The sequence below is a fragment of the Pteronotus mesoamericanus genome, unplaced genomic scaffold, assembly GCF_021234165.1.
Source record: "Pteronotus mesoamericanus isolate MK-2021 breed Mesoamerican mustached bat unplaced genomic scaffold, CSHL_Meso_final contig_347, whole genome shotgun sequence".
Lineage (NCBI taxonomy): Eukaryota > Metazoa > Chordata > Mammalia > Chiroptera > Mormoopidae > Pteronotus > Pteronotus mesoamericanus.
In genome coordinates, this window is record NW_026555137.1 from 18,007,060 (window position 1) to 18,021,663 (window position 14,604).

At 53.8% G+C, this 14,604-nt stretch overlaps 1 protein-coding gene across 1 annotated transcript in view; it reads right to left on the reverse strand.

The window, feature by feature from the left end:
• SIPA1L2 (signal induced proliferation associated 1 like 2) overlaps positions 1-14,604 on the reverse strand; it is a 179,455-nt gene that overhangs the window by 28,818 nt on the left and 136,033 nt on the right. The window contains exons 10-14 of the mRNA XM_054576752.1: positions 8,899-9,156; positions 7,048-7,131; positions 5,488-5,588; positions 5,037-5,140; positions 2,794-3,182 (exon numbers count right to left, since the gene is read on the reverse strand). Of these exons, the coding sequence (XP_054432727.1) occupies positions 2,794-3,182; positions 5,037-5,140; positions 5,488-5,588; positions 7,048-7,131; positions 8,899-9,156 (936 nt within the window). The remainder of the gene's footprint in view (positions 1-2,793; positions 3,183-5,036; positions 5,141-5,487; positions 5,589-7,047; positions 7,132-8,898; positions 9,157-14,604) is intronic.

Sequence of the window (14,604 nt, forward strand, 5' to 3'; positions counted from 1 at the left end):
CTGCTGGGAGTGAGCCTGGGTGTTGGGGCTGGAGGGGGGAGGCGGTGTTGGGGGGGCGGGATTAGAGGACTAAGAAGACGCAGAGCATTGCTCTGGGCTCGGACACTGTGCACTGGGAGCAGCGGCTCCTACGGGCCCCCGACTTCCTGGGCTGCCCAGGCGCTGGCTTACCAGCGCTCCTCTTAAGAGTTCCCTCCTCCGTTCTACAAACACTCGATGCCCGCCACGTGCAAGGGGCACCGCAAGCACAAATGACTTCAGGGAGGCCGTGTGCTAAGAAGAGACTAAAACGTGGGCCGGGAATACAGAGCGCCCGGGGCCAAGGTCACCGTAGCCAGGTGTCAGCACTGATGTCCAACCTGAAAGGGTACCTCTGCTCTTCTGCCACTCGGGGCCAGTCGAGGTACAGCCCAGACCTGGAGCAGCGGGCCTCAGCTCCGCGTGGGCCGCGCGCCAGTCTGAGCTGAGATGTCAGGGGAAACAATGGGCTGACGACAGTCGCCCTCATGGACACACATGCCCGCCAGTCTGGCCCTCGCGTTCAGAACTTGCAGCCTCTCAGTTCAACTTTGATGGGCTTGTCCCTGGTACTCGGATGAGCAAGGTTCCTTTGACCTCAATACACATGTTTTAAATATTATTTTAAATGTAAACATTAATATATTTAACATACTTAAAAACATTAAAATATTTAAAATTTATTTAAAATTCTCTAGCCCTGCTGCACAGGTAGGGGACAGACAGAAGGAATATTCAAAAGATTCAATTTCATGACTGAATTTCATACAAAAGCCTACAATGCAAGTGGAAATGTGGCTTCAAAGTCACCATCAGCTATGAGTGGCAAGAAAAAGACAGGCAGGTGGTACAGGATCCACTCACTCCACGTATATCATATCCACCACAGCTGTGCACGGATTCAATTTAAAGTGGTGGAAAAAGTAAGATCAATCAGAAATTCTATCTAGCACTTTTATGTCCTCTCTAATAGTCTGAGCTCCTGAGTTCATGAATGGTTAAGGTATTCAAGAAAACCTACTTTAAATCCCTACAAGTACCCCTTCCTCTATTTATAAACGAATGTGCTCTGAGAGCAGTTTCCACAGAAATTTTCCTTAATAGTAATTAATGCCAAATTACATTAGTCTAACAAGGTTTCATGAAATCAGCAGCTTTACAAGTCTTCTAAACTCTGAACAAGACATTAGAAGGTCATAAAATCCCAAGGTGGCTTTTATGGGATGGCCGATAGTCTACTGTCCCTGAAATTAAGATAGAAGGAACTCAGGTAACCGAAGTCAGTAATAATACTCACATACTATTTTAGTTACTTATTACTAAACAGATGTTAAGTCATAATTAACGAGAAGTGAAGAGAAGGAGCAGGGATGTCTGTTTTGAAAATGGTCTCTGTCGCCTAAGCTCCCGCCCGCTCTGGCCTCCACGCCCCCTTCTCCCGGTGAAACAACAGCCCGGCCAGCGCCTGGGGAAGCGGCTCTGCAGCAGCGCGGTTTGGGGGACTGACCCCCCCTCAAGAGGGCCCCGCCTGCCTTGGACAATGGTGCCCCCACCATAGTGAGCAGGAATAGTGAGCTGGGAGGGGAGCTTGGGGGGTGTCTGCAGAGACCAGAGAAGAACCGCATTTTCTTGCTGCGACAGAGGAACGTGAGTGCCGGAGGCCTGCAGGTGACAGCGCCGTCTCCCACCGAGAGGGAGTGCCACGATTTCAGGGGCTGTCACGTGGATCCTCGGGATGAGGGACCGGTTTTGGGTGACATTATCTGAGAGCTGCCGGGTCAAGCAGAACCTTGACAGTTCTGGACCTTTCGGTTACATGAGCCAGAACACAGCCTGGGCTGCGTGAACCACCTAGGACGGCGTTTTCTTTACCTTGTAGCTTAAACGCCCTTGAACAGCACAGCTGGCCCCAAGACACTGCGAGGAAGGGGGAGCTGGGAGCACGGGCCTGCACGGCGAGCTCTGCCGGAGCACCGTCCACGGTGGGGGAAGTGCTCCCGCCGGGCCGCAGGACGGGGGGCGGGGGGCACTCCCACGATGGGCTCCGCTGACTGTCCTCCAGCACGGAGACGTGCCCTGGGACGTCGGGGAGGAACGCGGGGCCGCACCAGGGAGGACCACGCGCGGGAGGCCCAGGGCAGCGGCAGCAGGCAGGCAGCCGTCAGCGTCTGCGCAAAGCCACGCCTGCCCGTGTCTTCCTTTGCCTAGTCTTCAAAGGCAGGAATCACAGATCGTGAGTTTTAAAACCACTGCACAAACACATGCCAAATAGTTTGTCACGCCTCATAACCACACATTGAACACCTACATTTAGAATGTCATCCCTTTCCATTTGGCTGGTCCTCGTTTTTTAAAAGTTGAACTGTGGCTTTGCGCAGACTGACCGCAGGGCTTCCTTCCTGTCGGGCTATAGGACGGAGGCCCAGCTGGCCCGGGCCTCTCTCGTAGGGGCCACGCGCAGACCACGCGGAGGCCACCCCTACCTCTTCCCTAATGACTGTTCACTGTAACTTGAGTACTGTTTACCTGGCCACCGCTTCTAAAAATTTAGGGACACTAGATGGAACAAGGGAGCGAGGTAAGAAGACTGACTAGAGCAAGTAACAGCTCCATTTCATTCTCTCTCAAATTTAGGGAAAGGAAAATACAACCACAAACAAGCGGGCAGGCATTGGGCAAACAGGTGACATCAAATCTCACCTGCATACTGTTCCTATCTCAGGCCCCCACCCCCACCTCTGGCAGGTGCTGGTCAGCAGAGCCACAGGCACTCACCTGGAATGAGAGGAGATCTCGCTGAGGTCGCCCAAGCTGCCGCCAGCAGCGCCGCTGGCACAGCCGGCAGGTGCGTAGCCGTGGACCGCGTACATCTTCGCCTGCTCGTCCTCAGGCCCCGAGATGTCGGCGGAGTCGGCCCACTGCTCGGCCCGACTGTGGATCAGGGACCTGCTGCCTGCCAGGTGCACGGGGCCCAGGCCCGCGGGGGGCATGCACGGGGCTGTGTCGATGCCGCTGTCGGTGGACGCCCCTTTCAGGTAGGTCAGCCCCAGCAGTTCGGGGTCCATCAGGTCCCCAGACCCGAAGTGCTTGTCGTCGCTGTTGCTGGAGGTGTTGCTGGACAGCGTGTTGCTGCTGGAGTGGCTGGAGCAGCTTTTATCCCCAATCTGCCGGGAGGGGGGGAGAGAGAAACGGGAGGCTTCGGATAAGGCCCAGGCACACACACCTCGCTCTCCTGCGCTGCAGACGCTGCCTTTTCTGCAGACGAAGGTTTGTGTGACCCTGAGCCCAGGCTGCCTATGAGCACCGTCTTTCCCTGGGCTCAGACGACGGCCAGCATTATTTAGCAATAAAGTGTATTTTAATGAAAGTATGCAGAGTGTTTTTGTTTGTTTTTTGGACACAATGCTAGTGCACACTTCACAGTGTAGTGTAAACATGTCTTTGAGATGCACTGGGAAACCACAAGTGCGCGTGACTCGCTGTACTGATACCCGCTTTACTGCCGTGGCTGGAACCGAGCCTGCGCTGCGCCCGAGGTGTGCCTGGGCTTTCCTCCATTATAAAGACGATGGTGCTCACGCAGACGCACAAGGCTACGGACCAGATGCGCTCACCGCAAGCCTCTCTACTCACCCTTCAAAGTGAGCCAGTGACAGAATTTACCTCAAGAAAAAATAGCCTGGCCTCCAATTCCTAATTCCTCCCATGGTTCATCTGACATGAAAGGGGAAGCTTTTCTAGTCTTCGTTCATTATTTGTGCACGAAGCACAAAAGTGTTGCCATGGTGTCACTGACCAGAAAATAATCAATGCAGGCTAATAAACTGGGACAGCACATGGAAAATTAATAAAAGGAGGAGAGCAGCCTTTTATCAAGAAAGTGCTTCTATGGCAAATTGCAGTGCCGGCCTTGGGTGCGGGCAGAAGAGCCGGGTTTGAACCGCAGGCGGCGGACAAGGCCGTCCCGTGCCCCTCTCTGCTGGGATGCAGAGCTCACGTGATTGACTGTGGACCCACTGAAACCATCCCCGTGGGGCTCGAGCCCGCGCCCGAGGCCCAGCGCTCTGGAGGCGGGCTCTGTAGAGGAAACCAAAGTGCTTTGGGGTCCCTGGAAGAAAAAATCCACAGAGGACAGAGTGAGTGTCCCCACCTGACTGAGGTGCTCGCACAGGCCCTCTGCACCGCCTGGGGACAGGGACAAGACCTGGAGCATCAGCAAAGGCTGTGGAATCAAGACAGGCTCTGACCCCTCTTTCCCTCGGAGCTGTCCGATCCTTCAGCAGATCCCCGGCCTTTCCCGTACACTGATGCTCTCAAGTCTGCTCCTGCTAAGAGGGTTGTACAGATGGAACTAAACAGATGCTGTAAAGCTGACTCAGACAGGGCCAGGCACCACGGGGGCCGGGGGCCGGGGGCGGGGCTATGACGTGTGCGCACCAAGAGGCAGGACACAACCTAGAAGCCGGTAAAATTTCTTCACTTGCAAATTTTTAAAAATAAGCTACTTTAAAATGTTGGCCTTACTTGGCAACAGCTAACAGTCCATGTTCTCACGTCTAAGCGCAACTTTTGTCTCCCCGAGCTGGCCACCCGCACGACGCGCCCCCAGGGCCGCGGCGAGGAGCACACACGCCACCACCCGCGAGTCAGCGGTGCTGTTGTCGTGACTCGTCGGTAACTGTGTGCGCTCATTAACTGGCCAGCTATGGGCAGAGTGTCTCCGACCAGACACTGAACAGAGTGCAACAGGAATGCGAGTTAGCAACTATCCACGCTGGGGTCAGGGTCAAAAGCCTGAGGACGCCCTTGTGGCTTTGCAGTAATTTACTATGTGACCTTTCTTTGAGGTTCTTCATAAATCAAGGAGAGAAAGGTTCTTGCCTCTCTATTTGTTTACTTGTTCGCCTCCGCTCTAAGCGACCCGCCAGGTCGAGGGCATGCCGTGGAGCGCCCCGGCAATGCAGCTAACAAGGCATCGGGGTGGCTGCGCGGCCCCTCGCTCAGAAGACACGACTTACGTGAGAAAGCTTATTGGGGGAGTCTTTGCAAGTCCCATCCTTCTGCAGACCTCTCTCCTTGTAGGAACTCAGGACTTTGGAGGGTGGGCCATGCCATTTGGTTTCTGTCACACAAAGAGAGAAGAGCTGAGTATCTAATTTCTAGTGTGAACAAAAGAGCAAAGAAACACGGGAGCTGAAATAGTTTGGTAAAAGTAAATAGGATCATGGTTGTAGGACTCGCTCGTCTTCCTGGTGGGTCTGTCATAGGAGTGGGCGGGACACCCACCATAAAGGTTGTAATGGTCTGTTTTCACAGGACCACTGCCAGCGTGCCCCGGTCCCCGATGCTTCAGGGGACCAGCTGACACGTGGCACAATGACACCCCCCGAACGTGCGCCGAGCGCACAGGTGGCAGGATGGGAGCGGGGCGGGTGCAGGGAGGTGGGGCTGGCCGCGGCCCCGCGTTACCCGGGTGTCGGCTCCCGTCGGCGGCGTCCTCCCGCTCCCTGGCCCCTTCACACTCCAGCGGGCCTGGGCCCTGGTGCTCGAGCAGCAGCGGGGACTGGCACCTGGAAAGAACACGGAGCTGACCCCGGCCACCACCGCCAGCCCGCCGGCGCAACCCTGTGCGTGGGCTCCTACACGTGCACCCCAAGGGAGACCCCCCGAGAAGCGACCTGTGGCACGCGTGCAGGGCCTGCGACCCGACCCCGCCATGGGAGCTTCAAGCGTGTGCACCCGGGGCCCCGGTTTCCCCGCGGGGTCGGTGGAGGCACTCGGATGACAGTTGTTTACAGATGAAGAAGGGCCACCGACACCAGCAGGTGAAAGGGCTGTCCAGGGTCAGGGCACCTGTCCCCAACAAGCTAGAAAGATTACTGCTTTTGTTTTTCTGGTGCCCAGAATACATGCCACTGATACTTCTTTATGTTACATTTTGTAAGAAAGGAAAATAAGACTGGCTCTCGACTACCTCTGGGGGGACTTTATTTTATGAAAACCCAAAATACGGCAATATAAATTTACAAAGGAAACAAGTCTCAGGAAACTTGATTATGAAGTGATCCTCCCTTGGACGATCCCAGCTACACATCCCGGTTTGCCAGAAAAGCCAGGGATAGTTTCTCCATTGATACAAAAACTCCCCTCTGCTTTTAATAGGCACCTCCATTGAGAAAAATGTCTTTCTGTTCAACTTTTAAGAACTCCCTCTGTTATTTAAGGAAGGAGGCACGCAACTCAGACTGAAAATATCTACTTCTGAGCCCAAACTGGTAGGAAAGAGGGCTCCAGGGAGACCCTTCCCTCTGGTAACAGAACCCTTCCCCACCTGACCCAGCCATTCTCTCCTCTAAACCCGCGCCCCGGCTCCTTCCACAGCAGGGGCAAGGCTGGGCCGCCAAGCAGCACGGAGGCACCGCGGGAGGAGCGCTCGCCATCGCCCGGGGAGCACACGGCCTCGCCTCCGCCTTTTTCTCCCTCAGGGGTGTGGCTGTTCCCCAACTTAGGGCGTCAGTCAGCTCAGCGTCTCCCTGTTCCCAGGCGTCCTCCGGCTCCATCTGACCTGCTGGCACCCGGATACCAGGCGAACAGGGCTGGTTCTCAGCCCATGTGGGAGGCAGCCCCCCGCGCTTCTCTACCAGGAGGCAGGGACAGAGGTGTCGAAGGCTAAACCGGCCTTCTCGGGCTCGGCTCTGTTTCAGAGAGAAAGCACTTTTGAGAGAGGCTGTGCATTTATTCATCAGCAATTTAAGTGAGGGGACTCTCCCAAGGGCACTGCCCAGAGAGTCCCCAAGCCCTTAATTTTTACATACTCAAAGACTTTCCTCATCCAGAAAAAAAGGATACAAGCTCAGAACGCAGACGAATGAGCGCTAGCTCCCTAGATAGAAACAATGAGCTCTCTGGCCTGGACAGACTCATCAGAAGCCCACCTGACATCTCTGTATCCCGCAACGGCCTCACGCAGCCAGCGCAGCCCCTGCCACGGTCCCTCCCAGGCCCAGCAGGGGGTGGGGGCGAGCGTACCCGTCGTAGCCCGGCGGTGGTCTCCAGGGCCCGCTCCCGCCGGGTCCGGGGTCGCTGGAGGATGACTGGTTGCTGGGCGAGCTTCTGAAACGGGGACTAGAATCGTAAGCGGGCACTGAGCTCCCTGCGCAGCGCCAGCGCCCTGACCTGGCTCCTTTCACACACAAATTCCTTTTCACAAAGAAGAAATGCACATTGCACAGGGGAATGGACGACATCGTGGACACATGAACGGAGAGCTGGTGCTGCCGTGAGACTCGGGTGGCTTATGGCTGGCACTTGGTCACAGGGAAGACGCGGCAGGAGCGAGCCTTCACCTCTGAAGGGTCACCGTGCAGCCCGAGACTCAGCAAAACGGGGAAAAGCAGCCATGCGACCCCCAGGAACACACAATTATGAAAACACCACAACTGCCTGCTGTACAAAACCTAAGGCAACACACATTTGATTCTGTATTTAAAACCTATGCAGAGAGAAAACCCTAAATTTGGCAAAAACATTTACGTTCACACGTCTATGGAATGCAATATCGTTTATTCCTGTTGATTTCAGACTCACACAAGTGACTAATACCCAAGAGAACTCACTTGGTGAAGACGAGCTTGTCATTCGCTGTAAGAACCCTCCTGGTTTTTCCCTGTTAATGTACTAACTTCCACTTTGTTAAGGGAGGTCCCGCAAACCCTTCCCTGCCAATTGTCACCCCTTTCATCCGGGCCACCTGTGTGCATTTCTCGGCAGGTGGCGAGTTTACAAACTCAACAGGCGCTTGAGTAAGGGGCCCAGAGCCAAGACGATTTAATGTCAGGTTCAAGTAACACTTTCCCTGCATTCATTCTGGCAAGAATAATGGGAGGAAGCCGAGGAAGACGGCACGGTTTTATCCATCACCTAATGATTCTGGAAACTCGCACAGGCTTACGGTAGGCCAGGACCACTTTGAAGCGGCTACACACGTTCATGGATTCGAGCCTCGCAAAGCGCGGGAGAGGCCTCCGTTATTGCTGAGCCCGCGCCTCAGAAGGGCGCACCGGAGGCGGGCGAGCGCGAGCAGCAGCCCAGTAACCGCCACCGTCACAGTGCAGGCCCCGCATCCGCGCCGACGGGTCTCCGCTGGAGCAGAGCCCGACGAGCTGCTTCGGGGACACTCTGGTGTCTCCACGGCCACAGGTTACGTGACAGCTGAGACAAAAGGAGTGGGAATTAACGCCACCAAAGCAAACTTACTGTTTTGCTTCACTTAGAACCACCTATGCAAATTATGCCTCCAAAAGTGCTCGCCAGAGCCTAGTGCTGTTGGCTTTACCTCTAAAGCAACTGCATTCTGACGTCGAAAAAATTAATTTTCAACGCGACTCACTTTGCTTAAAATGAGAGAAAAGTCATGAAATGCTAATGATCTAGGATCTCTTAAAATACTGCCCACATTTAGGATGGTGGGATATAATCACCGATTTGGCAGTTTTATTTTTACTCAGAACTATTAACAGGTATCTAGAGGGCCGTGCACAACAGTTCCTTGGGGTCTTTCCCAAGGCGGTTTAGAGAATGAGCTGACCAGGAGGATTATGGATGGTGGGTGAAACCTGTGGTTACGACCTTCGCTTTCTTGAAAATTTATTTTTCAGTTATAGTTGACATACAATATTCTGTGAGTTGCAGGTGTACAAAATGGTGACTCGACATCACAGGGCCAGGAGCGGGCCAGTTCCAAGCACCCCTGCGTCTGGGGCCTGCCCCGCCCCGCCCGCCAACTTGTTCAGAACAAGCTGACTCAGAACCCACGAAGCCCAAGGAAAAGCCACCCTGCCCCCGGCCCCCCGCCGTCTGAAGTGGCAGTGCCGGCTGTACCTGGTGCCGTCGGGCAGCTTGCGGTCGAAGGAGGTGCTGCGCGGGATGGCGGCCTGGGCCTGCTGCAGCAGCTGCTGGCACTGCAGCCGGTCAGGCGTGCCGGGCGCGGGGGAGGCTCTGGGCAGGGGCTGCAGGGCTGGCGTGGGCACCCGGTGCCACGTGGTGTTCCTCCGGAAGGGGGTTTTGTACTCGCAGGGCGTGCCCTCGCTGTCCAGCTTGTACTCCACCATGGGAATCCGGCAGAGCTCTGAACACCCTCTGGGGAGGCAAGGAGAGGCGGTGAGACGGAGGCTCGTAGCCAGGGGCGCGGCTTCCGGGTGGCCACGCGTGCTTGTCAGGGCTCACAGGCCCCAGGGAGGGCCGTTCCCTCCGTGGGGGGTGGGCAGCTCAGCTGTCACAGCCCGTGTGTCCTGACCATCCAGGCCCTCTCCTGCCTCCAATCACTGAGTCTGGGACTTACAAGGGCTCTCTGCCCTCAGCCTCGCTGCTGCGTTTCACCCATGCTGAAGACATGGCTGTGAGGTGACCCGAAACCGAAGCGTGACATACGGGGGTGGGGAGTGAATCGAAGAGTGAAAAAACTCAGGGGGACGGGGCTCCTGCCCCCCCCAAGGAACTAAAAGGGTTAACGCCTGGCACCACAGGGGCCTCCAGGGCCCGAGAGGTTGTGAGCCAACGCGAGCACCCTTCTGGGGAGGGGGAGGACGGCGCAGTCGCAGCGACCAGGCACAGGAGCCCAGGGACGCGGAGCGCCTTGCTCAGAGTGACCTGGCAGAGCCAGACCGCTCTCCTGTCACCAGGTTCCTGCCCAAAGACCCTGGAAATAACACGCTCCGAACTTAGGTGCGTCACTTCTAGGGAGGATGGAAATGCCGGTCATCTTGTTTGTGGTGACCGTGTCAACACGTGACAAAACTCCACTGCCCTGGAGCCGCACTCTGCACGGAGCCTCCATTACAGGCGGCCGCACAGGAGGCCGGGCCATGGCCGAGGTCCTGTGCGGCTGAGGCTGGCAGACTGCAGCCGGTTTCTCTGTCTGTCGCCCTCCTTTCTACAAGTGCCCCCCAAGATTCCTCTTCCTGGAAACGTCCCCGCGCCCCGCGCTCCCTCGGGAGCTGCGTGGCCCACAGGGCAGCGGCGGGGACGCGAGGCAGCAGGGCCCTGAGGTGGGGCGGAGCGACGGAGGGGCGCAGCGCCTGGATCACAGGCCCCCTTTGAGATCCGACACGCGACGCCTTCCTTTTTACGTAGGGTTGAAATACCGTGGGTACGTGGACCTGCTTGTACAGCTGCAAGTTTGTGAAATCTAAACATCGCAAGTATTTTGAAGATTCCCCATCTAAATTGATGGTAAGTATAAAATACACCCTGGATTTCAAAGACCTAACAAAAAAATAATATGAACTCTCTCACTAATAATTTTTAATATTTATTGGATGTTGAAATATTTGAGACATTAGCAGAATATACGATTAAAAATAATTTCACCTGCTTTTAAATACAATATTTTTAACACGGCTACTAGACAATTCAGTGGTCTGGCCACCCACAGTCCCCGCACATCTTGTCTTCCCCCAAATGTCTGGATCCCCGTGCACCCCTCCTGGCAACTGCATCTCCAGGTCTGGCCCAAGACTCAGCTCAGACCCCCCTTCTTGCCAAGACCTGCGGGCTCTGCTGAGCAGCGCCAAGGCCGGCAGGAAGCCGTTTGTCGCCAGTGCGGGTGCCCTGCGGGGAGACACGGGCCGCGGGCAGAGGCGGGGGTGGGTTTCAGTGATCTCTCATCGTGCCTCTGGGACACAAACCAGCAACGTGTGCAGCAGGCTCTCCCTGGCTTACGGTGACCTGGTCTACTTACGGCCCAGTAGGATTCAGGATCACGTGCGGCTCTGGCTCAGGGACAGCTATCGCCGCTGGCTGTCTCGAGGACACTGTGTCTGCAAACTTCTTGGACAGACCTGGATTTATCTTTAACCCATCAGTATACATGGAATCATACACAACGAACATGGGCAATGAAAAATTTTAATAGTTTAGCTCTGGTCAGCATGGGTCAGTTGGCCGGACTGTCATCCTGTGGACTGAAGGGTTGTAGGTTCGAATCCCATCAGTGCACATACCCGGGTTGCGGGTTCAATCCCCAGATGGGGCGCATATGAGAAGGCAACTGATTAGTGTTTCTCTCTCACGCTGATGTCTCTGCCCTCACTCTCTCTAAAAGCAATGAAATAAGCAGTGCTTGGATGAGAATAAAAAAAAAAATTTAATAGTTAAAAATCGCCTCATACATAATCTGAACTAGGTATTTTAAACTGTGGTCACGTCAGCAGGAAGCAGAGTCTCATGTCACATTTTCTATGGAGTCTGAACAAAGTGAAAAACAAAGTTAGTGGAAGCTGTCACAATCAAGGGAAAACCTGAGTCCCTGCTGTCAAAGTCGCGTGGGGTTTTCAGCCACCACAGTCGCTCTCTCAAACTGGTGTTACAGCCCCCGAAGGTCATGCCCTACCTCGCATGCTCTCCCACGTGCCCAAACGGCCAGCCAGGACGTCAGACCCTTTCGACTGAAAGTGGGATTTAAGTCAGGCCCCTCAAGTTTCCCACTCTTGCACAGTGCAGTCGGCACTGTTAACCGGAGTCGGCCTGTGAAGCGAACGGGTCCAGTTGGGTGGGGACATGGGATAACTGGGAAAGCGTCAAACGTGAGCATTGTGGCAGAAAGTCCCCATTTACCGCTCTGACAATGCAGTTAGCACCCAAAGCCAGTGCCGCTCCCTGGACACTCCCGGGTCGGCATCAAAGCCGTTCCAACATTTGAGACGTCCACCAGGGCAAGGCTCTGCTCCCTAAAAGGTAGACCTCCTTCAAGATGGTACAGCTTTTCAGCCCTTCTCAAAATCACCACAAGAGAGCAAAGGGAGCCATAAACAGACACAAACGTGACTGTCAAACTTTGGAGGCCCTGGAAACTCAAAAACCCAGCCCATACACATGGAAGGCAAATGGAAGAAAGGGGCTGGCCTGGCAGAGCAGAGGGAGGCGAAGCCAAGGGAGGCAGAGGGGAAGGCACGGAGCAGCAAGGCCACACCTTGGACATCTGCTGGGACAGGAAGCACTGGGCCCCGCAGGGGAGAAAGTGAAAGAAGAGAGGTCTGCCCCGGGCTCTGTGGGGAGCTGGCCCATCCAGGCAGCAGCCGCCACCTCTTGGGCCAGGAGCCTCATGGCCCGGGGTACTCCCCTCCCGCCACGAGGCACAGAGGAGCGCTCAGCTGAAAGCAGAAGTTAATACAATTCTCCCTGGTAAACAAGACCCGGGACTCTCTTCTTCACCAAATCCAGCTTCAGCATCCTTAGCATCCCACGAAGACAGAGGCGGCTCTTTCTCTGGAGAAAACACAGGCAGCGGCAAGCTACCCAATTACTCTACGGCGAGGCACACCAACCAACGGTATCGTCAGAGAAGAAGAAGAAACTTCTAAAATTTAAAAATCAATAAACTTAATCAGTAAGACTTGACAGGTATACTGAATAACTCTCCCAGGAAGTTACAGGAAAGCAAACATACGAAAATTAAAGTCCAGTCCAAAAAGTCTAACACCCATCTAACAGAAGGACCAGAACAATAAGAGAAAGGACAAGGTGGGGAGAAAATTATTTCGCAATAATGCAAGATACTTTCCAGAACTAAAGGATATGTAACACCCGCGTAAAAGGTCCACAGAGTGCCCTGAAAAATGAATGAGAAAAGATCTGTATCATGACACATCACTGCGGAATTCAGGTCCCTGGGTCTAATGGGAGACCCTAAGCTTCTGGGGCGGCGGGTGAGGAGGCTGGCGCAGGGCCAGGCCCCACCAGAGGTCTGGTACATGGAATAGCTCTGTTCTTCTCAACAGCAATTGAAGGGTCATTTCCTACCTTTGAAATCAACAGTACTTGGAGCCTGGGATGCAGAGACGGGCAGAAATAAAAAGCAAGTCCTGCCTTTTGGCTTAGGAAGCCAAAGGGACGCTGTTGCTACCTTTGGAGGCTAGAAGGATGGGCTGGACAAACCATGCTAACGGGATACACGTCTGCTTACAGAGGATGCTGCAGTGACGATCTACGTATTAGCAAACTTTTATCTTTCAATGCCTCTTCCCGCAAAGCAAAATCCATCTCTCTTACCCAAGCAAGTTTAAATTACTCTGGATTTATTGAATGTGTTAAGTTACGGGCCAAATTTAGTAAGCCCAGATTTACATTGGAGTGTGTGTGTGTGTGTGTGTGTGTTGTGAAATGCCAAAGCTCTACAATTTTTACTCCTGGACTTCTATTGTTTCCAAGGGTTTCTCTATTTAAGTAGATAACACATCCCCTGGTCCTCCTGACTCATCCCCATGACCGAGGGCCTAATTAGAAGTCCTAATGCTGGGCTGTAACAGTCAATATCAAAACTTCAAGAAAAGCTACCAGGTCTCCTGCCCTAACTGATGCTCTGCACAAGTCGCTGGGTGTTCGGTGACCCCCCGGCTGCGGCGTCTCTAAGGCTGCACCAGCCTCGAACAGTGCAGGCCCAGGAATTTTTCGGGGAACCTACCAAAGTTAAAGGCCCCGGATTTACAATTTGAATGAAAGGAACATATATCTCGCGTCTTGTGAACCAAGGGACAACTTGCATTTCTAGTGCTCGCCCAGGTTTCAGGTTGATTAGGTTTGGTTTAAAGGGGAGAATAAAGAAAGAGAAGACGGATGTCTGAGTTGTGCGGTGGCCTTAATTTATGCTCATGGGTTGTGATCTTTAGTTAACTTGTAATTCAGCTTGAACCCCAGAAGAGGGGAGCTCCGTCGGTGTGTAATTGTGAGTAATACTTGAGAGAGCGCGACTAGGATGTGTGCGGTGCATTCCACTGAAGAGGATCAATGTGGGATTATTCTGTTTCCAGGCTCTTGCACAAAGTCCTGTGTAAATGATCTTTTAATCCTAAGAACCAGCATTCTTTGGCTCTAATAATAATCAGCTGATCGGAAAAGCAGGGCATTATTTTTAAACCAAAATTAATTTTGTTATAATGTGACACTTTTACAGCAACTGCTCTTATAAATTCAATAGTTCCTTTTTTAGTTCTGTGACTAAGATGCCACAGAACTATTACTAATTATAACATACCAAGCCTGATCAACCTTCGTTCTGCTCCATGTGAATGAGAAACTCCTTGAAAAAAGGAGAATAGAAAATGCAACACACGTTTAGGGAAATGGGAAAGGTGTAGAACTGGAATAACACATCAGCCTGCAGAGGCCCCCGTGCCGCGGGGCGCACTCGCCCTGCCCCTGCACCTGCCCTCGCACACTCCTCTCTCCTCCTGGGTGGTCTCAGCTCGGGACACCAGGCAGCACCATCCCGGCTCACCCGGCAAGTATTTCTCACCAGTAAGTCAAGAGCAACGGAAGCCCAAATTGACCAAATGTGAAGAGACCCAGCACAAAAGACACTTCTGAAAAAGTGTCTTGTGTGTAAATGAAACATTTTTAAAGAAAAGACCTGAGTCTTTTGCTTCCCTGAATTTGTGTGCAGATTCAGGGCTCACGATACACGCCCTTGGCTTCCTCTCCACTCGCTGGGCAGGCAGCAGGTCGAGCTGCATCTCTAGCTCCAGGCAGCTTTCACAGCCTGCTTGCCAGAAGGAGACACGTGAGACATCAGATAAGGCTGCAGGATCACTT